Source organism: Quercus robur, chromosome 7 (assembly GCF_932294415.1).
Source record: "Quercus robur chromosome 7, dhQueRobu3.1, whole genome shotgun sequence".
Taxonomy (NCBI): Eukaryota; Viridiplantae; Streptophyta; class Magnoliopsida; order Fagales; family Fagaceae; genus Quercus; species Quercus robur.
Genome location: NC_065540.1, coordinates 46,811,241 through 46,837,175, shown reverse-complemented (window position 1 = coordinate 46,837,175; position 25,935 = coordinate 46,811,241). Strand labels below are relative to the sequence as shown.

Here is a 25,935-nt window from a genome sequence, read left to right as displayed (position 1 = left end):
CTTTAACGGTATGTTATGCTTAATTCTCTCAGCAAAGAAAGAAAAAGGACAATTATGCACGGCTTATTACACACAATCTACACAAATTTCAATTTTTATACAGAAATCATAATTTAAAATAAAAATTTTAATTCAAAAAATAAATCATGTGATCGGGTAAAAAAATGCCAAACTGTCCTTGACAACGTTAACATCATTGCCAAATTTGTGGAGCCCAACATCTACGTAGCTAATGTCTTGTCTTGTATCCACCATGTGAACACTGAAATCATGTTTAGTCTTTTTGCTCTCATATTTTTTGCATGTACGTTTGTTACCAGTTTGCCTGAATTGCTGTCTTCCATCTTTTCTTTTTGATAAATTTCATTAACTTACCTTGATATTTGAGATAATGCCAATTAGGTTTAGATCATTTCAAAATTGATCAATTTGGTCTTTATAACCAACTTAGTCTCTAAGACAAAGAACAAAAAAAATTCACATATTAAACATTTAATTTTTTTTTCAATTACCTCACAATCATTAGGCTAACACTCGTATGTCATAATTATTGCCAAATAATTTTGGAATTCCACGTTAGGTAGAATCGCAGTCACAACAGTATGGCTAAGGGTGTGTTTAGTTGAAGGTAGAATAGGATAGATGGAAAATAAAAATGAGAAAATATAAAAGAAAATAGGAGTGGTGTTGTTTAGTAAAAAGGAAAAGAGAAAAATTTTGAGTAAGACTAAACATTTTCCACCCAAACCCACAAAAGTCTGCCTCTCCAAAATGAAGAGAAAACAGGCATTTTCACGCCTATTGCTGGTGAATGACAAAAGTGTCATCACCAACTTTTTGTCTTCTTTCTACTTTTCCCTTTTTTTTTCTTCCATTTTTTATAAACGAAACGTTGGTTTTGGGCTTTTTCTTTTTCTTTTTCTTTATCTTTTTTGGGTGCTCATCTCACATTTTTTATCTTTTTCTTTTTTTTCCTTTTATCTTTTTTTTTTTGGGATTTGCTTATTTTATAAATAAAAAAATATTAAAGTGTCCATATAAAAATTTTTAATTAAAAAATGTGTTACTTTTTGTTTATATATTTAGTAAAGATATAATGGTAAATTTATACCAACTTCATTTTTTATTCTCTTATATTTCATCTCAATCAAACAAAAAAGTTTTCCATCCTTCCACTTTTTCACCTCTCCAATCAAACACAAATAAAGGAAATTTAAATATTTTCTATCTCCTCACTTTTCTATCTTCCCAACCAAACAGACCCTTAAAGCATTAGTATCAACTCTTCTTAAAAATTTAGCATTTGACACATTAAAAAGCTACTTTATCTATTAACACACCATTTTACAACTAACTCTATGTCACACCTCTTAATTTTCACTTCTATTCCCTTTTTTTTAACTCTCTCTCTCTCTCTCTCTCTCTCTCTCTCTCTCTCTCTCTCTCTCTCTCTCTCTCTCTCTCTCTCTCTCTCTCCAACAGCAACAACCGCATCCCCATGGTCCTCTACCACCATATACCCACAAACCACCATGATCACCGTAAAACCCAAATCCAACAACAATAGAAATCTACCACCACCACCAAAATTGCAACTCATCGTCACAGCTTACACAAAACCCAAATCAAATCAAAAACCCATTACAAAACCTAAACAATAAAATAAAAAATAAAAAACCTCCATCACCAATCTAAGAAATTCACTGCAAAGCAAAGTGGCTATGGCCATGGAGAAAACCACACATCAAAAGCAACCACACCCAAAACTCACATCCAATTTCTCTTTGAGATTAACCCAAACCCAAATCATACATCCAAACCCTCAAACCAAATCAAGGAACCCAAACTCACGGACCTAAAATAAACCCCCAAAAATTCGTTCTTTTCAAACCCTAAACAACCACACCCATTCCAACAAATCCCCAAACCCACAAACAATGGGAAAAGGAGATTTTTAGCCAAAAACAAATCTAAAAAAAAAGGGAAACAATGGAAAAGGAGATTTTTAGCCAAAAACAAATCTAAAAAATAAGGGAAAAGGGATATATAAGGGAAATAGATAAAGGGGGATAACAACCACCTCAATGATGGTGTTGGCCATATGGCTTAGGCCATGGTTGGGCTTGTGCAAGAAGAGAGAGAAGCCAATGAGGGATAGAGTCTTAAAGGCTCACTCACGGTGGTCATTGTGGTGGAGCCGTGGAGGTTTGATATAGAGAGAGATGGAGAATCACTACCGTGATGATGGTGGTGTTTAGTGGTCCATGGTGACCATTGGTGATGGCCGATATGAGGCCGAGCTTTTGGAACTCATCCATGGAAGCTTCGGCTATGCATTTTCAAGAGAAGAAAGAGAGAGTCAGTACTCAGTAGAGAGGAGAGAAATGAAGGCTTATGCTACACAAAATCCTCTAGAATTGTATAAACAATTTTGTAAGCAAGAATGACTATTGCGGTACCTTATTCTATTTCAAAAAACTACATTCTGGTCTAATTTAGACTGTAATATTAGGTCATCCCATTAATCAAGTTTTAGAATTAAGGACACATTTGATAGATTGAAATAGACACTATAACGTAATTAGTATCCTATGGCATAACTATTTGGTTATTTGGTTATGTTTTTATTATAATGAATAGTTATTCCTTATGAATAATTATTCTTCAAAATAAGGAATAATTATTCCTTATCAAAAATTCATTATCAAAAGTATTGAATATTTATTTCTTCACCTTATGTAATAACTTTTTTAAAAATTTTCCTAAAAAGCCATTAGTTGCCACATCTTCAAAAGAAAAGAAAATAAATTTTCCTTATTATTAATTATTAACTCTATTTTAAACACCCTAAAATAAGTGTATTTTAAGAAATTTGACTTAAAAATGATTTAATTACACCTTTTTACTCTATTAAATTGTGAATATGCATTCAAGATTCTATTCCTAAACAGTCACCAAACTAATGAATAGTAATACTTATTACATTCCAACTTAATGTATTCATTGTAATACTTATTTCTATTCCCATGTAATAATCATTACAATGTACCAAACGTGCCCTAAATGTAAAGTAATGTATAGATTCACAAAATATCTAGCCATTTATTTGTTTTTCATTTATAAATAACCATGGTAACCTCATAAAACCAATGGAAGTCGCTCCAGCCTACGAACGCAAGATAGATATACTATTTTCAGCATTCTCATTTTCTCATTATCATACAAGTATAACCAATTGAAGAAAATGGAAATGACAGATTGTACACAGGTTCTAGTTTTTTTTTTTTTTTTTTTTTTTTTGGGCTAAAGACACAGGTTCTAGTTAGCAAAAAGAAAGTGCTCATAAATTTATCATTAACGCATCTAAAAATTTTCTACTAATATCTTACCACATTGGTTAGTATGGTAAGACTGCCTATCTTGATGGCTTTTTTTTTACAGAAAAGCTACATACTTGATACCTCAACACAACATAACCCTGTTACATTTGCGCAGCCAGATGAGGCATCTAAATCTGACATCTGTTGTATGCTTCACAAGCTTCGGGCAACCTTTTCGTACAAATCGCGAGGCCAATTCCTTTTCAAGTTATTAGCAATAAAGCTTGCAATCTGCAAAGACAAAAAGATAACATCAAGTATACCTCAATAATTTTCTTACAACTTTTATAATACCAGGTTGATATGGCAATCCTATCAACTTTGTATCATAAAAGTTGAAAGCAAATGGGATGCTGAAGTAATTATTTAGGTATACTTGACGATGTGATCACATCAAGAATACCTAAATAATTACTTCAGCATCCCATTTGCTTTCAACTTTATAATGCTTGAGTGTCAAATTTCAAGCTATGCAGAGACTATAAGAAAAAAATAGTTGCAGATCACGACTGAGAGAATAATGGAAGGAAAACAGAAGAATTTTAGTAACTTATTTTAAGATACCTTAGCCCTCAAGGCACGAAGTGATCCATCAGAATCCGTTACATTGTCCAGGCAAGTAAGAGCAACCTTCAGAAGGTCTGGAACACAATCTTGAACATGAGGTGATAAATTCTGGAACACATCAATGGTAGCATCCGGTGCTCGTGGATCTAATGGAAGAAATGGAAGTTTAGCAACCTCCCTCAAAGCATCTAGATGATGGCCCAATCTTGCCAACTTGTGGATTGACAATATTGCCTCAAGTTGTCTTAACACGGTTTGTTGCGCTAAAACATGCTCTCTCTCTTGAGGACTGCACAGTTAGCTCAAGTATCTTTAGGGAAAAAGTTACATAGAATGGAGAGCATATAAATGCAAAACATATTATAAATACATTATGGAAATCATTAACAACGGTAGTTAACAGCCCAAGAGGACCAAGACCATAGTTAAAGATTCACAATCATTGGTTGTCAATTTTGACTTTTGAAAACAATAACAAATGTCCCAGTAATTAAGCACTGCCCAATTGAAGCATAAAAACAACAAAAAGCCTTGTAACTAGTTGCTACAGCGCATGCGCACAGGGGGAGGGGGTGGGTTGTGTGTTGTGCAAAGAAGCCAGCAGCAGCAACATAAGTCACCAATAGTTTCCGACATACATTCTAAACAAAATTGTGTGGAACAACTTAAGTGGAGGTATTAAAAATTAAAACAAAACAACTTTGTCAGAAAATTGTAAACTTCAAGGTATTTCAAAGAAGATTAAGAATGTAATTTCAAAATTCACTGTGATGAAGAATAATTTGCTAACTATAAATTTATACCAGATAAACTGAGTTACGCCAAATTAAACTCAACTAAGCATGAATCCCAATTACTTTGGGCCAGCTTGAGTTTTGACATTCATTTGCTTATAAATTAAACCAGGATGTAGTTAATGACTATACTATAATGACTTGAAAAAAAATTTCATAATTTTAGGAATACTAAAATTCCCACATACTCCAGAATATGAGCTTTTCAATTAAAGCCTCAATGTGTCAGAAGGTTTGTCTTACTTGAAATTTTCTTCTACTAACGTTTATGATTGAACTTAGGTTACAATAATAGAAGAACTACAGCCAAAACTAGCTAAAAACATACATGAAAAGTACATTTTGAAAATGCTGAGTATTGGAATAACCTGACTTCAGGATAATATCTGTATGTCTCCAGTATTTCATTGCCTGAATGAATGAGGCCAGCAGTCTGGCTCTCACCATCTAATCTACCACGTGAGAGGGCGCATATTGCTTCAGAGAGGCACTTATTGATAGTATCCAGTGCCATTGAAAATGCCCCAACTCTCTTCTGAATTTCTATTGACTGAAGTTCAATGACAAAATAAAGGGACAAAACATAAGGTTAAACACTGAAAGAAGAAAGAAATTAGTTGAAGCAACACCATTTGAAAGAAAGAAATATTAATAGTTGAAGCTGGCAGAAAATGAATAAGACTAGAAATAAGAAGAGAGGTAAGCACAAGAAAAGAAAGTAAAGATGTTTGAAACATAAGACATGGGAAAGAAGTAGGTGCCAACTCTGAATACTTCATATTGAAAAAATCTTATACGATTTATAATCTCAAAAATATCAACATATAATCAGCACTTCAGTTTAACCCAAAAACAAAAAAAAAAAAAAAAAAATGCTCAACTAAGGGTAGACTATGCAGCCATGGAAGATTACTTTTTTTTTTTTTTTGATAAGAATGATATATATACAGAGGGCTAATCTATGCAGGAAAAGCACATAGCAAATCCAAAAATTACAAGAAAAGGAAAAAAGAAAAGAAACAAAAGAAACCCAAGCAACAGATTAATTACAAAAGAGAAGAGAGCTAAGAAAAGAAGGGAGAGAATCACTAGTCGTGAGTCCCCAAGTCCGAGACCAATCAAATAGAGTTCCACTAAAAGAAGCAATCTCCAGAACTATCCAATTCCTCAAAAGTCCGCCGATTCCGCTCCTTCCAAAGACACCATAGTAAGCACAATGGAACTAAATTCCAAATATGAGACGAATACTTCCCCAACCAATTCCAACAGCCAAAGAGCAAATCTGGAATTGATCTAGGTATGACCCACAAAAATCCAAAAGTTGTAAAAACAAACCTCCACAACCAATAAGCCATCTCACAATGAAATAGTAAGTGATCCAACCATGGAAGATTACTATTTCGCAAATTCATCTAGTCAAGATTTATTTTATGGGTCCCACATGTACTATCAATCATATTTCTTTAAAAGTATAGTTATACTAGTTCTGGGTTAACAATGATTTTAATTTTGGTTTTTGCTTTACAAGTTATGGTAAGCTCTGTATTCATGGGCAAAACTGTAATTTCCTCAACTCATATGGAATTAGGATTATTTTGGAAATTTCGCTGAGTCTAGAACTTTCTGGGAGATCCTAGGTATCATAGGTGTATTTTTTGAGTTCAAGTTATTTCTTTTATTGCCTTATTAGGATTTTAGTTCACTTGTCTAACTAGGAGTTCATTTGCTAGTCAAAATAGGAATCCTAATTCTATTAAAAAAAAAATTTTAATTAAAAAAATTTATAATAATAATAAATAAATAAATAAATTTATAGTATATATAACCATGTCAATGTACTCAAATAGGAGAGAGTTGACTGATAAAAATAGTGAGTATTTTCAGTACTAAGGCATGCAAGCCTAATTGTTCTTTTTGTTCTTTTCTCTTCTATCTTTGTTCTTTTCTTTATTAGGTACAGTTCATGCAGCGCCCTTGAAGACCATTAGTTTCTCTCTTTTCCTTCTTCCTTACAACCCGTAACAAAGTCTTTCTCTGACTTATCAAAACCCTAAAACCCCACCTACTTTACCTACCAATAACCATCAAATAAACTCATTAACCACCCTTTGTTCCTAAACACAATCAGATTTTCTAACAACTTGTTTGCTTCGAGAAATAGTAATGTTTTTCTTTTTCCCCATCTTATCAAACTCTAGTCAATTTTGAACCTTATCCCTTCTTTCCAAAAGTCGTAAATCCAGATCCCAAATTCTCCAAACCCTAGACCTACCACAAAAACACAGACAGATTTCCCCAAATTTTACTACGTTAGTCCCACTCCCAAAACGTATTACACAGTTAAAAAGATATGGCTGATAAGGCCCACCAACACCAAGGAGTAGAATACGAAATGATGGTTTTTTTGCTTGACATTTTATTTACTTATAATAATAAAAAATGAATTTTTCTTTTGCAGCTAGTGAAAAGCATGTAATATGGAACAATAAAGTGAATTTAATATGAACATGCAAAAGGACACAAGTCACAATTTCTCCATGTTAAACTCCAAAGGTATCAAAATAAGGCAAGAAAATTACTTTGTCATAAAGCCCAGCTTCCTGACACTGACAAGCAGCTTCAAGCAGAAATTGATGTCTTGCTTTCGCATCAGTCAAAAACCTTCCTAAGTCACCTTCTTCTCCGGTACCTCTTGAACCAAGTAAGAGATAGATCCCACCATCCCGTAACAACAGCTCAGTAAGGAGTTGCTTTAACATCAAGCTTCTCTGCCTTTGCTGATCCACATTACCTCTTCCAGTCCATGACAACTGTCCACCACCCACAGTAGCAGCAGCTTGTGCATAATATTCTAATGCTGTTGATAGATCACCACTTCGTAAGTACATAGATCCATACTGCCTAATCATGCTAGATGCCTCTGCATAAGCATCCATCACTCCCAGTTTTTGCCCAGCACTAATACCTTCAGAAAGGACCCCATGGTCTGCTAACACAATTGACATGTGGGCAGCATCAATGTTATATCCTCCACCTCCTGTTTCCTTAGACAAGTATAAGACAGCTGGTAGCAACTGGATGCTTAAAAGCAAAACATAAGGGTATACCAGAGGGTCCTTTCCATTTTTTGTATAATATGATGGATCAAATTTGTTCAGGTAGACCTGCAAATCATCCAAACTGTATGGTACCAACCCCTCATTCAGAACAACAGATGAGCCCCCACTCGGGCAGTCCCGTACAGCAGACAGTTTGAACCATAAGAAATCCTCTATAGTATTGAACAAATTTGGTAGATCTCTAAGCAGGCGGTCAATTTGCCTGCGAGAACCAGATATCATAGCATAGAGCAACAACTTTTTCTTGTCATATGCAGCTCGGCCCACCCTATCACCCATTCTTAACATTTTTTCGCATTCTTCTGAGGCGGCAGCTGCAGTCTCAGCGGGCACCATACCTCTAGTATTTATCCACTCTGTAAGCTGTCAAAAAGGAACAATGACTACGACCGAATAAAATATATAGTCTTATTAATAACCAGTGAACAGTCTGTACCAGGGGAGCAAATTGGTGTGAAGCACGGGATGACATAGCAACCTTTCTTGCTTCATCATAATACCCAGTTCTCAAGCAAAAATATATCTGTTACACAAAAGTATGATTTAGTATGTAAAATAATTATTTGAAGAGGGGAAAAGGAATTGTTACTTCTTATCCGTATAAATTTAACATCTTGTATATCAATCAAATGTATCAAAAGAAGTTTTGAGAAAAAGGAATTGTTACTTCTTTTCTACATCCATTTGTGCTTTCAGAAAGTTCTACACTTGATTATGACTTCAAAAGTGAGAAATCAAGACAAATCAAAAGCAAGTCCATATCTTCCCTAAATTACATCTAAGAATGAGGACCAGAAGAATGTGCCGCACAAGGCCCAAACCGACTATGTTGACAAAGAGGAAAAACTAAAGCACACAAAATACTTCAACAATTGAGATGCATCTGAATCTGACTCAGTTAGTACTACCCTTCAAAGCAAGATTAGAGGTCAAAAGTTTCAAAAAATAGATATAAAATACAGAACAGAAAAATGCCGTTTGATATTACTTGAAAGGAAGGAGCTAAAGGAGGACCCAAGGACAAAATATGTATGAGACATGTTATGTGAAGCTTGTGGGATCATACATATTCATGCACAAACTACCAGTACAGACACTTTACTTGATTTGTTTGTGTATATTGCTTATATCTTGAATTGTTGCTATTCACCCATTACACAGTACTAGGACGTGTTACTTTCAAACAGTTTTTGAATTATAAAGGAAAATGCTTAACAGCAAAAACATGACCAGCTTTAGCAGTCATACAATGGAATTGCTTAAAAATTTGGCATCAGTCATGGATTGGAACTTGTGAGTTGCCTTATGTATTAGAAACTAATCAGCTGTAGACGTAACTTGAAGTTCAACATAATTTGAGAAAACATGATAAAATCATAAGGGAAAAAGGAAGCAAACTTGCTTGCATATCATAAATGAAAACAAGTAGATTGATTAATGAAATGCAAGCTAAAACTACAAAATACAGATGGAAGTATCCAAGACCTGCTGCCAGGTGGTATCAACAGGAGGTTGTCTACGAGCATCGCCTGCATCAAAATCCAGAACTCCATAATCCCTTAAACGAATCTGCAAAAATGAATAAATAAATAAAACTAAGGAAACATAATAAATCTTTGAGAGGGTAATGAAATCCATCACAACATGAAACTCCTGAAAAGTTGAACAGAAACATGTTATCAAACCCGAAGAAAGGCGCGAACTCTTTCCAAATTTCCAACCACCCCACCAAGAGCAGCCTACATGAGATCAAAAGATGTAAATTAAGACATAAGCATTGAAACAACCAGTGCCAAATATGTGTTTTGAAGCAAGCAGCTCCAACTGATATTGTACTTTATGTTTTCACACATAGCTAAACAGCAAGATCCTCACACACACACACACACACACACACACACACACACACACACATACAGGAAAAGTGAAACTCTTTAGTCATTACCAGCAACAGAAGTTTACATGAACATGATATAATTGATTGAGGAATTCAAACAACAAAGGTAGAACACTAGAAGCGACAACCAAATAAAGCAATATGTTCATACTGTTAATGAAAATAAGAGAAAATATGAAAGGAGGAACTATTTTCTAAATCATCCCTCAGCCAATCCATTCCATATATATAGAGGAGAAGCATTTAAAAATATGACATAGAACATTCTGACAGTGACAGCTGATAGGGACACCTCACTGATGGTATCTTCTAGATACAGCATAACATTTTCTCTCTAATGCATACAAAGCAAAGGAGGAACTATTTTCTAAATCAGCCCTCAGCCAATCCATTCCATGTATATATATATAGGAGAAGCATTTAAAAATATGACATAGAACATTCTGACGGTGACAGCTCATAGGGACACATCACTGATGGTATCTTCTAGATACCAGCATTGAGACATTTTCTCTCTAACACATACAAGGGAAATAAGCATCATCAACAAAATTCAGTTTGCAACTACCAGCATTGAGACAATATAATACTAGACAAAATTAATACCTGTGCAGGATGACTTTGTATTGTATCCATGATATACTTCTCATGCCCCCATTCTAGGTGGCGCCTTGCACCAATGACTGGTGACATCTTTTTTGATACATTGTGTTGCACAGTTGCATCTTCACCCATTAGCATCTATCCAAATATTGAAAATATGAATTACTGTATTATAAAGAAGTTTTAAGCAAGAACGAGCTCACAAACTGGATTATATTTGACAAGCCAAGCACAACCAAGAAAGTACACCTGAATGAGGTGCCATATCTTCTGCAAGTTAACGGATTTTCCACTGGATCCCTCAAGACCCAAACTTTCATAAGCACCCTTGAAAGCTGTAGCAGGCTAATCAAAAAATCAAACAGTAAATAAACTAATAAACCATACATAATGGAAAACCCAACTTTTTTACAAGTAATATATAGGAAAATTTAACATACATTAAACAAAAGTTAACTTGAGTTTAGACAGAATCTAAGACCAAAAGCACAATGAAAGAAAAAAGGTGGATATCACTGAATAAGACCACATATCACAAATTGAGCATCAATATGCTTTGAACTGAATCCCTAATAACTGTTAAGATAACTTATCATGTTGAATTTGCAACTTTACCATTAATATCAATAATTTAGCAGATTATTAAACAAACAAAAAAGTTGCAATCAGACAACTCAAGCTTATATTCCTTTAAAACGTGATGTGGGAATAATTTAAATGGAAATAACTATATTTACCTTAAATGGTAAGCCACGCTCCCTTGCATTATTTAAATTCTTCACAACTACAGCATAGACTGATGCCTTTTTCTCAATAATAGGCTTGTTAGCTAGAGGTACAAGGTCCATGCTAGATGGACCAGATGAACGTTGAGGGCTAGATGCAATGGACACCATTTGACCTGGATGAGTAGCCCCAGTGCTGTTATCGATCATGTTAGTCCTGGGTAACGTTGAAATTCGGCTTAAACTCTGTAGAAAATCACGTTTTTCTTTTTGCCAATCCTCCTGTTATAAAGAAAATTATATGCCAGAGTCAAGGTTCAAAGCACAATAAGTAAAGAGATCAACTCACAATCAGGGTTAAAAAGCTCAATGTGGAGGATTTTATTATTGATGGTCCTGAATGGACGCTATAAGGTAGCACAGCCTAGATGGTTCTCCATAAAATCATCCTTGCCAACCATGTAATGAAAATTGGAATAAACCGATTGCCCTATCCCACTGTGCTAGCCCTTAATGACGGGGTTTCCTTTTCCACATTCCAAGACATGCATGGCAGTCAACATAAGGTGCAGGAGTGTGGTCTAGCAGCAAAGTTCTAACACGTAGCCATTATCGATCTTCTTAACCAATAGAAATCTCTGTATGTTAAATGGAAGGAATTCTATAACATGTGTGATCATTCTATTTGCAGAGCTTCCACAAAGGGTATTATAAGGACCAACATCCTTATCAATCTTATATTAGGGCATTTTCACTATTAAACTTAATTTTTAGCTTCAAAAATCTACAACACAATTTACAATACCCTTTAATCTCATTTGTAAAGGAAGAACAAAAGAAAATCAAGTACAGTAAAACAAACTTTAAAAAATTAAACAATAGGGATATTAATCAAAGAACTGCTTTATCAGTTAACAAGGTTTTGCTCAAAAAACAGGAAAACTAAACCCAAAGTAGCTTACATTGAGTCCAAAATTTTATTCAAATTCAACTGATAAAAAAAATGGAAGACATAAAGTTAAAATGCAGCACCAAGAAATATCTGTAAATATATTTAAAAGGTTAACATGCCAAATATAAAGAAACACAACCAAAATTTTGAATAAGGTAGAAAGCAAGTCATAGCAACATCCAATGAACCCAATAAGTCACACTGACCTCCAAAACTTTCAACATGTAATCATTATAGCTTCTGAGGTTATCCTTCTGAGATTCCTGAATGGCAGAGACCATTGCCATCTCATGAACCTGAGATGAATTGCATGTAATATCAATAAAAGTTGCCGAATACTTTGTGAGGAACTTAAAAGAAAGCCAATCATGAAACCAAATTATAAAAATCTTGCTCAAAATAAAGAAGCTGTAATTCAGCTGCACAATCAAACTGCATGTTTGAGTAGGGAGGGGAAAGACACTACGAAGTTGGAATAGGCAGAAAGAGATGGGCAGTAGCTTGGTTATCACAGTTCCACTCATTTGCAAGTAGACAGAAAGGTGAAACCACACATTACAACAAAACGAAGTGAGAGGACGGGGGGCAGGGAAAACTGAAAAGAGTCAAGTTGATCAGGCTTGACGACCAGGAGAAGCAAAACAAATTTAGGATTTGGCCGAAAAAGAAGCAACGTTATGGATACCATGACCAATCACCATTGATAAAGATAAAAAAGAATCTTTCTAAATCTCTTTGGGTCAGCAGGGCCTTCAAGCATCCGAAATACGCCAGTGCTATAGCAATTTCAACCAGATATGAGTAGATAGATCAATAGAATGATATTTAATACATGTTTATGTAAAGCCGTATGCTGAAAGATTGGGGAGAACTAAAAAAGCGTATTTGATAGAGATTCAACTATATATCTCAGTAGATCCTTCCATATTGGTTTACCATGTCCAAAGTGTTAATACTATAGCAAATAAAGAGATGCATGGGGCATTACAAAGTGTTAATATACACTATACAGAAAGTAGATCATTTCTGATCTTGGAAGGATGATTTGGATATGTAAATGAAGAGTTAAAGAAGTCTTTTCAAACCAAAGATAACCCAGAACCTTTTTAACATATAAGTAAGATAACCCAGAACTTTATTCCACGACTCCGAATAGTTTCGATTCAGACCAAGTTTATGTGACCCAGAGGGACCCTAAGTGTACATGCACATTGGCAGTGCAGATTGAATAAAAATAATCGTCCTAAAGAAGAGGCATCCTTTTTTCTCATTACCAGCAATTAGCTTATGACTTCTACCGCAATCTTCCTAATTTACAATGAATCTAAATTTTCCCCCATTTTCAAGAAAGCAGTCCACTCTGACTCACCTAGAGATCTCACTTGCTGTTGGACTTGTAGAAGTTCATGCAGTCTCCTCGGTCCCTCATCTAGTAGCTGCTAAACATAATTTGAGTAATCTAAAAGCCTGATTATTCAGGGAATTTTGCTACCAGAGTATTAAGTCGTCTACAAATTTTGCACTTAAAGCACTCAGCTGAAATACATTTACAACTTAATATAGTTATAGTAAGCTCATCACTAACCCCAGACTTCAAAATCTTCACAGGAAACCAATTTCATTATGTATCCTAAACAAATCGGAGCACAAAGTGCCAGTTAGGGGAACAATCCTTCTTCATAAGAGATTAAAATTTATTGCTTAAAGTTAAAAGAGAAAATTTAGATAAACTGGTAAAGGGTAGACAAGATAATTAGATGTAGTAATAAAGGAAACTTAACTGTGTGGAATAAGAAGGTTATGCCCATCTCCTTTAACTAAACATTAAGTGGGAACCTACTATTTATAACAAGATTTACTTGTCCTCATACCTAACCAACTTCACAAATGTGATGCAGAGAAAATAAAAAGTACATATATAGGAACAGAACACTAACAATAAAATTTTTTAAAATATATATATATATATATGCAGATCATTAATGGAGCAGGTCAAAACACCCCAACCAAACCAGCAACTATAACATTTATCAGCCAAATGGTAGATTTTCAAGAATCTCTACTAAGCCCATAATAACAAAAATTAATCTAAACTTGAACTTTGGGTTTATCTTCAGTCACTTCCAAGATTTAACACTTAGTAGAAATGATCTGAATGCTAAACCAAAGTATAGAATATAAATATCATGTTTCACTTAACGGAGAAAGTCAAGCAAGAATGCAGACGAGCATTGACTCTTTTAAATTGGCAGCACTTGAGAGTACAAAGAACTAACAGAAATCTAAGTGTACCTATGGAGGAAACAGCTACCCCAATAAGTCATTGATCTATGGACAACCAGTTAAATTTTGGTTTTTAGACCATGTTACAGAAAAATTTAAATAGATGCAAAAGAATGTGCCACAAGCACCATAACTTAGGATAGTTTTATACGTTGCATTCTTTCTGTAAAATTTGTACCAAATCTTTACACAACACCCAATTCATAATTTCAAATCAGTAACAAATAATCAAATATATATTTCAGATAATTTTTTTTTTAATAAATAAATATATATTTCAGATAATGCCACATAATTTAAAGAAAATCAACACATTGAACTATTTCAAGTAATCTAAGTTAAAGCAATTAAAACATGATAGTAGCCCTAATGGTGATAGTGAAAATCTGTCAGATCCTTAGTAGGCCCTTTTAAAGATAGAAAACTACCTGCTGCAAATACTCTTCGACACTTGTTGCCTCAGCAGGAAAAACATCCTCAAACGTTGTCTTCACATAAAAATATAACAAAAAACAATAAAGAGTGAACAGTGAGCAAAGACACATTATTCATAGAAAATAAATCATGTAAAATATTGCAACAAAAGCATTGTGAAAAGGTAAAGTAGACCATGAAATCAAAAATGACAGCAACTTTAGAGCAACAGTAAATTTTATAGACACTAAATCAAGAGAATGAGGGAATGATGTGCCATTAGGATATGGATTTTATAGAGTTTCTTTGTCTGTTTGATACAGCTTATTTTTCACCTTTTTGAGAATGGTGTTGTTTCAAAAAGTTGTACCTAGAAAAAAGTGAAGTTAAAAAAGGTTGTACTTTAAAAAAGTGTGGTTTGATAACGCACTACCAAACGAGCACTTGAAATTGAGAGTCAAAGCAAGTGAAGCATGACTTACAAAGAACATAGCACGAGGTGACAAATTTTTGGAGGAAAGCATGAGGAAGAGCAGTAACTTCAAATATATATACATATAGGAAGAGCAACAATTAAAATTTATTATTTGCATCTTAAATTACATCAGTGGTATGCACTTGAGGGGAGCATTTCACTAACCATAATGTTTCAATCCTCTCACTTAGCACTAATATATTGGACGCAAAAGCACAAAAATTGTCAAATTCACTTGCAGAATAGTGACATTCATGCATTGACTTGGTGAAATGCATGTATGGAAGCAGGTTTTCACTATATAGTGTGGAATCTGAATATATGTTGCCGTCTGCAACAAATTATGTGTCCAAGATATTAAATATAGATTAAAAAACTATTAGAATTTAATCAAATTCAACATTAAAAAAAAAAAGGATATTTATTTATAAATCATTCAAATTTTACATATTTTTACCTATTAGTTTTCTTTCTATTCATATTTATACAATGTGTTCAACAGCCTACATAAATTAAGTTAAGTGAGGAAGAATATATTGAAAACTTCATATCTAAAGCCATTCAAGGCACATTTAAATATAACTTAAAGCCTGAAGACAATAAGGCTAGGTTAGTATACTTTATTAAGTAGAATGCAAATAATATTCCACCTTCAATTCAAAAGACTTCAGATCCCGTGCAAGTTGCTCCGCATTTATTCCCTCACGCGCAAGTAGCCTGTAAATCCAACAGAAGAGAATAAAACAAATAAAAGTAGATATCACCATATCTTTTTCTTGAAAAGAAACTATGGATATAACTAATAATACATATGAAATTCATAAGAAATCCAACAATAGGATTCATAGAGGTACCTTGTGGCAGCAATAGATTGAGAAGGAGCCTCAGTTCGCAGGGTTTTAGCTTTGAGCTTCTTTGATAATGCCTCTAACTGATCTAAGTTTCTCTGAAATAAACACATGATTTAACTCAGAGACAAGAAAAAGCACACCGTATAGATCCATGTGCAGACTTGAGTTTTTTTTTTTTCCTAGGAATATCAACTAATATGTTCTCTAATGATAAGAATTCCTAATTTGTAATTTCTTTTAGAAATATCATCTAATATTTTTTCTAAAACTAATTAATTCCAAGAGCAAGAAGGAACGCTTCACTTCTGTTTAGATTAATTTAATTAAAAAAAATTAAAAAAAAAAATCATAAGTAAATATAATGGTGGTAAAGAGAAATGTAGGGACAACCTCTCGCTCAAATTGCAAAGACTAGTGCAGTAGAGCAGCCATGGTGTCCCAAAATAATGTGCGCCTATCGCACCATTATAAAAATAGTGCGCCACGATTTTACAAAAACCTCTCTCGTGGAAATACCACGCCACCCCTTCCTCAAGAGGGAAGCGCTCGGCCTTAGGCGTTACTAACTAATTAAATAAAAATTATTTCCTGAACTAGTTGACTGTTATACTACTATTTCACCTAGTTCATACAAAAATATGTTCATCGAACAAAACATAAGACTCAAACTTAGATTATTAATTGGTGAGTAAGTAGTCAGCTTTATCAGCAACAAACAGAGGATCATTTGTCCAATACTGACTGGTTGCCAAGAAATTTCACAAAAATAGAAACAAAGGAAGACAAATGAATCTTGATCACAATACTGACTCCTTTCTGAAAACTAATATACACAACTAGTCAAAGACAAAGAGTCACAATTTTTTTTATTCGTAAATTACATGCACAACCAATGTGTCTAGAACCCACGAACTCATCCTTCACCTTCCCCTTTTTGTTTTTCTTTTTTCTTTTTATGATGCGTAAGTTTTAGCACCCAAAGGAAGAGGAATATGAGATAAAAACTAGTGACCTCCATTTCAAGTGGCGTGATCCCCAACCAACTGTACATTTGTACTACCTCTTGGGCTTCACCATTGACCTTGCTTTTACAAGGGGATGAGATGAGCTGTGATTTGAACTAAAACTTATTTTCAGCTAAGACAAAAAGTCATATTCAGCTCGATTGATTTTTTTTTTTTTTTTTAATCAGGTTCATAGACAACAATAGTCAAAATTAATTCAAAATGTAATTCAGTTTCCTCTCATTACACTCTATTAGCAAAGCGCCAGAGCAAAAGTGGAAATGAGAGACTAACCTAATTACCTTGTGCTATGCTCATGTAAGCACAATTATTTTTTAAATATACATTCTTTAATTTTCTTTTCTTCCCCTAAATTTTCTCGGAAAACAAACTGAAACTGAACACCAAAATAAACTAGGTCCTAAACCTGTATTTTCAAATCTCAAAGCCATTATAAACTTTTTCTAGGTTTCAATTACTTGAACTTTCCCTTACCATTTCTCTCACAGCAACCAAATCCATAAAGCCTCAGCCAATCATATTTCCTCAGAAAACAAAATGGAGCACTAAATAACACAAAAGAACAATTTCCCTCTTTCCTTCTTTTTTTTTTCCTCTCTCTCTCTCTCTCTCTTCAAAAATCCAAACATTTCAAGAAATTACTTTACGTTATTAAAAATTTTCCTCATTATATTTTATTAGCAAAGCATCTCACCAAACTTGGAAGTGAGAGATGAACCTAAGTAGTTTGCACTATATACCCACGCGAGCACAAATTTAACATATATATTCTTTAATTTTCTTTTCTTCCCCTACATTTTCTCAGAAAACAAACTGAAACTGAACACAAAAAAATAGAAATAAAAATAAAAGCTAGTCCTAAACCTATATTCTTGAATCTCGAAGTTATTACAAAACTTTTTCTAGGTTTTGATTCCTTAAACTTTCCCTTACCAATTTCTCTCACAGAAACCAAATCTATAAAGCCACTAAATAACAGAAACAATCAAATTTCCTATTTACTTCTTTGCTTTTATCCTCGCGAAAAAAATCCACACATCTTAGAAATTTTCCAAACTTTTTTTGTTTTCTCGGAAACCAAATGGAAATGTAGAGAGAGAGAGAGAGAGAGAGAGAGAGAGTAGGGTTTGGTTAAAGACCTGAAGAGGAGGGAACTGAGCGGAAGGCGCCGCTTGTTCGAGTAGCTTGGTGGAAGAGTGAAGCAGATCGGTCCAACCGCTCATGTCTTGATCGGTCGCCATTGCTTCTTCTACTTCTACTATGGCTACTGAGAGAGAGAGAGAGAGAGAGGGAAAGGGTTTTAGAAGCTTTTTAAAAGCCCTAATAACAATTTGAAAAAGGTGCTCCTATCCTATACTTGTATTGCTTGCTGGAGCTACTACGATGCCCGGGTCTGTTGGGTCGGGTCGGATCCGATCTCTTGGTTAGCCCAAGGTAATTATAAAGTTAGATTAATTTGGTTCTACAACAATGATTTGGTCATTTAAGACCGAAGAAATTTCTAGTAATGTTGTTTAAATAATGTGAAAATATGCATGAATGAAAAAATGTTTTGAAAATACATGTTGTGTTATTTAAACAACATTACCAAACAGACTATTAACTATTCAAACTCAATTTTATCCTTTTAAAACCTTAACAATATTATTAATTACATTCAATTTTTATTTTGAGTAAAGTTGTGATGTACATTTGTGTTAGAACATTTTTCCCTCTTCTTGTGTGTGCGATTGTTTCTCAAAAAAAAAATTGATCTTGAAATTTTTACATTTTTCATAACAATTATTTAACAAATGTATCATCTTACATGTTAGTTAATTTCCATAAATTTATAATAAAAAAATCAAGATGATTGTTACTCAAATGACATTTTTTTAATATTTCCAGTGTAGAAATAAATTGTTTAAATCTCACTCCTAATTGTAACTACATAATTATCTTAAAAAATTACAATAGAAAAAATATCTAGTGATAAAATTGACTTGATTTTAAAAAGTAATAGATTAAATTGACACAATTAATACTCTGTATTTGAGAGACCAAATAAACTTTACCAATAATTAAACAACTATATTAATCATTGAACTTAATTCTAATCAATACTAGCTCCTCTTGCAACGAGGGATGCATTGTAATTCTTTTTCTCGAAATAAAACTTGGCCGCTTGGTCTAGATTCTCAAAAATAAAAAAATTATAATCAATACTTGTTTAAATAATCACAATAAAAGGTGTTCCTATAATCATGTTGGTGGAGCTACTATGCTTGAATTTGTTGGGTTGGGTTCAGGTTTGAATTCAAGCTCTCGACTCAAAATAATTAGTATATAAGGTTACATTAGTTTGGTTCTCCAATAATAGTTTTTCAAAAAGCTATTAATTATTTATCCTTCAACCTTCAACTTAATTTGATCCTTCAGTCTCCTTTTAGTTTAAATTTTAACAAAATTAATAATTAGACTTTTACTTTATTTTGAAATTTTGTATATTTTTTGTAGGGATAATAGGCCCAGTAGTATATATTGGGCTGGGAGCCCAGTTTGAGGATGCCTAGTAATCCAAGGAAGGTTAAACGATATCATAGAAGTCCGCATTAATGAATGAAGAAAGGGGGTTTGGTCATAAGAGTTTAAGAAGGTGGTTTGAGGAGTAAAGCAGAGATCCGAAGGCATGGTCTGCCATCTAGGGCAACATTCTAGAAAGTCCTATTGATAAAGATATGTATCATGAAGGTAAAGGACAAAGGGGAATTATAATATATCTAAGAGAAAACTGCTACCACCGCATTAAATACTCTGCAACTAACTCTCTGGTTGCATTTATGTGGGCTTGTGAGGATGTCCAATGGGACAAACATTCAAGTAGTGACTTGGACGATCAACAAATGGAGGACCAAGATCATTTACAGGGAGCTATATAATGTAAAAGACCATCCATGGAAAGAGGATCGGAGAATTGAGAGAAGAATACTGTAGCACTAAGAACTGTACTTGTAATCAAATTTAAGAAATCTATACAAGAACTAATCTCCTCGGATTACGTCGAGGACGATTTTCTTTAGATAAAACCAGTCTATCTTTACTTTATTGTGCCCATTTGGATTCAACTGAATCCTGCATCCACATTTTATGTTTTCCAGCTTTTTTTTTCCTGCGCGTGAACAGTAACCTCACATGGGTTCACTGTGCAGGAGACAAAAATTACTGTTCAAGCACTGTTCATCACTTTTCACGTACTAAAAAATATTAAAAATGGATCCCACGACACTATTCACACATTTAAAAATTATTTTGCTACAGTGTTTTTAGTTTTCAGTTTCCAGTTTACAGTTTCAGCAACAATAAGTTCAATCCAAACGGACCCATTGTTATTTGAATCCCCTATAATTGTTACCCAACTCGTTAGAGCCTAATTTTTCAACCTATCCTCTACAAATTCATTGTATTGGGCTCTTTGGGCCTATATCATTTTACCTTTTGGGCTTATTACCCAATTTGTGCCCATACACTTTTCATACTAATCTTTTAACAAATCGATCATTTTACATATTTAACTTTGTTAAAATTATAACTGAAAAAAGATTTAATGATAAAATTAATTTGATTTTAAAAAATAAGAGTCTAAAATTGACACAATTAACATTTGAGAGACAACATTAAACTTTACCAATAATCAAATGACTAAATTATTCACTTAAGTTCATTCTAAATTTCTAATCCACAAAATTTTAAATAATGATGTCATGGTAAAAATATAAATCACTTATTTCATGATTTTATATAGAGTTATCATAAAAAAATTATCGTAGAAGCTAATTTGGTTTTACAATCTATAATTTTACTTTTGAAGGCTATGTAAAAATTAGCAATGGGGATAATGGATTTTGGTTTGGTGTGGTTGATTTAAGGAGGTTGGGTTTTTGTTGGAGAAGCGATTATCAAGGTAAGATAGATTTTGGTTGTGGTTTGATTTGGGGCACTACATATGGTGGCATATGGGGGCTGGGTAATAGGTTTTATGTGTGTTCATGGGCTCATTAGTCACAAGTATTGGCAAGCTCATGGGGTGAAATTTGGGTGGTTGGGTTGTGAGGCCTAAGTGAATGATACTCTTTTAACCATCATGTGTAGTGGCTGTGTTTTAGTATTTGAAATCTTGAATTTTGGTTAGGCTTTTAACCAATTGAAAGTGTTAGTGGGAGTTGGGATTTTGGGATGTCTACCAAGGAGATTGGAGGGCTAGGCCATCGTGCGCGGTAGAATAGAATAAATTGGTTTTTGGGGTTTGGTTATAAAGGGATTTTGAATGGAGTAAAATTGCATGTGTCTAATGGGGATTTCATGGAGAGAGAGAGAGAGAGAGAGAGAGAGAGAGAGAGAGAGAGAGAGAGAGAGAGAGAGAGAGAGAGAGAGAGAGAGAGAGAGAGAGGAATGGAAAAAAATAGCATAGAAAAAAGGGGAAATAATTGTTTTTGAGAAAAGGGGAATAATTTTTGTTGAGAAGGAAAGGGGAAATGATTAATACCAAAGTAAATTACATTTTATTTTCTACCGGATAAAATGATGCAATTATAGTTTATTAAAAATTATATTCGTTGTAGGTTTCAATTAAGTTAACTGATAAAGTTTTAAGTAAAAGATTTGAAATTCAAATCATATCCACAAAAATTTAATCAGTATCTTGAGCTCAAGTGATAAATTTTTATTTATTATTTTTTGAAAAAAGAGATTTGAAATTCAAATATATTCCCACAAAAAATTAATCAATAAAATATACATTATATCATATCATAATATATATAAATATTTTTTAGAGATGATGTAACTTGACAAATACATGGCATAGTTGGAATGGCTCATATCAAAATAGTATTTTTATTTATTTTTTTTTTGAAAGACATATCAAAATAGTATTCAACGTTAGAGGGAAAAAATTGAAATGGTCCCAAATTTCTATAGTGTAAATTGCAAATTATTCATGAAATTATTATAGAGACACCTAATCGAAAAAAAAAAATACAAGGGAGCAACAAAAAGTGAGAGAAAATTGGATTGTTCTATTTGAGCACTTGTTGTGTTTCCACAGTTCCGCTAGAGGAAAAAGAGCCTATAGAAGTGGAAGAATGCCGAGGGTGACACCGATTTTGCGCAAAGCTCGTAAAGCTCTTCAAGATTCGGATTTGGTCAAGGCCTTGCAGTCTGAGATCACACACGAGCTCTCCTCCACTCCCTTTCAGGTCCTCTCTCTCTCTCTCTCGCCTCCATGCCTCTCCTGTTGACATAGTCGAATATTTCTTTGCTTTGAAAATTGGGATGTAATGTAATCGAAATGCATGACTTTCACCACAAATAGCTAAACCATCACTAACCCATTTGCTCAAATCCACTAGAGACCCAAAAAAAAAAAAATGTAGAAAACAAAAACATTAAAGTTTAGTGGTGGGAATGTTTTATGGGACTAGACTAGTGTGTGTGAATGTGAAAGATTGATCAGCGGCTTCGTGGCTCATCTGTACTAAGTGTAAAATTACTGGGTGTAAATATTTATCCCTTCAAAAACAAAAGTGGAATGTGGAAATTTGTTAAGTTTTCAGCTCAGAGTTTTGGGGTTTTTGTATAAGCTATAGATTGACAAGGTTAAGAGCTTTTTTTAATGAAATTATGACTCTTTGTCATGCCCAACTTGACAAAAATTTATTCCTTTTATTTTGGGAATTGTTATACCATCCTGTTTTGGTGTTACACCCTCTAGGAATTATGATTCATACATGCAGACCAAAGCTGGTATTAACATATAGCTACATTTGACTGTAAAATTTAAACATCTTTTTCAAAAATCTATGTCACTTGTGTACCTAGTATTGTAAAAGTAAAAGGATTAGCTCCCTATTGAATTATATGTGTATTGACATGGATATAGGATGACCAAAGTCGTTCTCCGGGGGATTTTGTGGTGGAATGGGACTCACCACAGTCCCAAGATGTGGTTTTACGAAGAAATTGTGAGTCGGGGGAGGAGGTTGCAGTCTCAGCGGTGCTTGGTCCAGTGACTTACGGAAAAGAGGGTGTGTTTCCAAGGGATGTTTTGATGAAAGTATGTTTGAAAAAGCCTGGCCTGAGCTCAATGTTGCAGTTTGATTGTGGTGTTTTTGAGGGAGGTAATGAAGGGTCTCAGTTTGACATCCATAATGCCTATTATATCCAATCACCTACTTGTGTGAGCCCTTCAGACTACAGAGGCCCCTTATTCAGGTAAGATTTTATACTCATACGTTTTTATTGAAGAAAGTTGCTCACTTTTCAATATTACTACTTTTATCTTAATCCATCAAATAGCAAATATTCCTGTCAGATATAATCTTTGATCTAAAGTAAATAGCAGCAACAATAACCAGATATATGTAGTTTGATGTGTCCTATTTCTTATTTAAAGTGAGCCTTTTAAAAGAGTTACATTTCATGTTTTGCTTTGAGTTGGATTCTCTTAAGCAGGCTGCTCTACTTATACATGGACAATTGATAAGTTACACAGGGATGGTGTGTCTTTACTTAGCCATTTGAAAAGTATTCTCCCTGTGGGAGAGAAATTAAAATGGCAGCTGTAAGGTTGGTCCATGTATGTCCTTCGTTTGATTTTTAGTGTCAATTGAGCTCCTTTGGATAGAATTCCATGTATTTCCAAGAGGAAGCCTCGAGGCGAAACTTAATTTATGATCCCTCTGCTCAGGAGAAACTTGTATTTTATTTTCTTTATATGGAAATTATGGATGCCCCCATTCTACTGAGGTTGCTCTCTAGTGTTGCTCCAAAGAACGGAGGGGTAGATGTACACGGTATCTAAACAATTACTGAATTGTTAATTTTCTTCCTTTTCCTTATTACAGACGTAATTTCCTTATCTAGGATAATTTGACTCACTGAGGTTCTGTCCACCCCCCCCCCCCCCCCCCCTCTCTCCCCCTTCCCTTTTCTCCCTTCTGATTAGTAATTACACATGCACCTGATGGGTTTCAAACCCATGATCTCCCCTTCCATCTTGCTCTTATATGGAAAGGAGGTGTCATTTGAGCTAGAACTCGTTGGCCTCCCTTGGCTCATATTGGATAGGATATTCCACTGTGCATTGTCAACATGGTAGTTTAGTTTTCTTTTAATCCTAAGGGGTCAGTAAATCACCTTTCCTTTATTGGTTTTCATATTTAATTTTCTCTTCTTCTGCCTTTTATCTAACTGCTTCTAGGATGTTGATATCTTCTGTTATTACTGTTTGGGTATCTGAAAGGAGAGGAAGTCTGGAGTTTTGGGAGGAGAAACATTTTATACTTTTGTGCTTGATGTTGACCCTCTTAACTCTTAAAGGACAACTATAGGTATGCTAAATGGTGATTTCCTTGTGGGTGTTATCTGGAATGAGGTTGTTTCATAGTTATACTAGTCTAACTAATCTTGTTACATGTTAATAAAGTTATTAATCAGGACAGGACACAGTTTTACTTTCTTTGTGGTTTTAATTATACTTCTCCCAAACCCTGCAAAAGTGGAAGCTTTGTACGTTGAGCACATCCTTTTTTATCTGTAAATCATTGGCTGTGTGATTGTGAGAGTGCTATTTTCACTGTCTACATTGTCTGGGTACTTATCTGATGAATTTATGATCCATACTTTTTACACTATAGTGTTGCATCCTTGAAAAATAAATCAGAATCCAAAAACCTCATATTTACTCCAGCATTTAGCTTATGATATCAAAGTTTGGACTATGATGAAATACTACTATTTACATCTTAGTTTTACTGGATATGTGAGGTTTCTCAATCCCAAAGTCATTCTGTATGCTTTAATTTTGATAAATCTTTTCATAATTATTTTTGTTCTTCAAACACATTAGTGCAAATGCTTGTTCCATTCACATCATGTTCATTATGTTAATTGTTTAGATTTTTTCCCCCTGATTTGGATTCTCTAAAATCTAAACCATAATCATCTTTGTTATTGTTCTCTCTTTTACATCTGTGTACAGCTCTTTGGACCCTCAATTGCAAGATGCACTCAAGGAGTACCTAGTTGCAAGGGGAGTAGGAGAAAGCCTGACCAATTTCCTCCTCCACCACCTACATAAAAAGGAGCAAGGTCAATATGTGAACTGGTTAAAAATACTTGAATCATCAGTGGCAAAAAGTGAGTGACAGCTGATGGTGGGTCAATCATACATGCTTCATTTTTTCGCATTAATTCCCACCTTGTCTCAATTTATCAACTGTCGTCTTTTTACTTTTACATAGTTTGAGCTCAAATTTTTATCATTTGCAAATGTTTTTTTTGCTCATTTTACAGTCTGAGCACAATTAAATTGAGTAATGGATCCTATAAAAAAAAATTTCTTTTTGGAGTAATGGTTATGAATGATTTTTTGGATGGATTGCCAAAATCAGCTGCATTAAATTGGTGACCTGGTGTTGTATGCTGCAACTTTGATGGATAATCCTTTCAATTTTCATTAATGAAATGTGCAGTTTACTAGCCTGGCCTTAAGTGCTGGGTCCAAACTTCTGCCCCTATATGGATTTCTTTAATAGGAAAGTTTGTAGTAAAAGGCAGGTGTATCAACAACAAAATACCATAAATCCCTGCAGCCCTTCGATTATAGTGTGAAGATACGTCGGCCTCCAGAAGAACTTCATTGAATCAAAATTTGATTAAAGTAAAAAGGAATGCCTCTATTCAATGTTGCTGGATTTTTAAGGCAATACAGAATCTAATTACTAATGGAATATCAGACAAAACCTTGGTTGCTGCATTCCATGCTAGATAGCCATGCACCCTTAATGCGTTGAAGAGAGTCATGCACATTGA

The 25,935-nt window shown here is 34.1% G+C and overlaps 2 protein-coding genes across 3 annotated transcripts; one reads left to right on the top strand and one right to left on the bottom strand.

Annotated features, from left to right (window-relative positions):
• Nucleotides 1-3,080: 3,080 nt before the first annotated feature.
• On the bottom strand, nucleotides 3,081-18,401 carry LOC126693705 (nuclear pore complex protein NUP93A). Of its 2 annotated transcripts, XR_007645470.1 has the most exons (16): nucleotides 18,225-18,401; nucleotides 16,064-16,155; nucleotides 15,860-15,926; nucleotides 14,749-14,808; nucleotides 12,244-12,333; nucleotides 11,098-11,367; nucleotides 10,610-10,705; nucleotides 10,364-10,498; nucleotides 9,546-9,599; nucleotides 9,346-9,429; nucleotides 8,297-8,383; nucleotides 7,321-8,223; nucleotides 5,110-5,291; nucleotides 3,945-4,236; nucleotides 3,390-3,611; nucleotides 3,081-3,166 (listed from the first exon to the last, which is right to left on the bottom strand). XR_007645470.1 is itself a non-coding variant. In XM_050389844.1 (15 exons), the coding sequence occupies exons 1-15, from the start codon at nucleotides 18,324-18,326 to the stop codon at nucleotides 3,534-3,536; spliced, it is 2,592 nt and encodes an 863-aa protein (XP_050245801.1). In that variant the 5' UTR covers nucleotides 18,327-18,401; the 3' UTR covers nucleotides 3,317-3,533. The 2 variants fall into 2 exon arrangements, 1 of the variants encoding a protein (XP_050245801.1); XM_050389844.1 differs by lacking the exon at nucleotides 3,081-3,166 and having other exon boundaries at nucleotides 3,317-3,611.
• A 3,666-nt stretch (nucleotides 18,402-22,067) lies between these two features.
• Nucleotides 22,068-25,475, top strand: LOC126693704 (uncharacterized protein At2g39795, mitochondrial). The gene is made up of 3 exons (XM_050389843.1): nucleotides 22,068-22,319; nucleotides 23,003-23,334; nucleotides 25,103-25,475. Exons 1-3 carry the CDS (start codon nucleotides 22,206-22,208, stop codon nucleotides 25,266-25,268), a joined length of 612 nt encoding a protein of 203 aa, XP_050245800.1. The 5' UTR covers nucleotides 22,068-22,205; the 3' UTR covers nucleotides 25,269-25,475.
• Nucleotides 25,476-25,935: the final 460 nt, after the last annotated feature.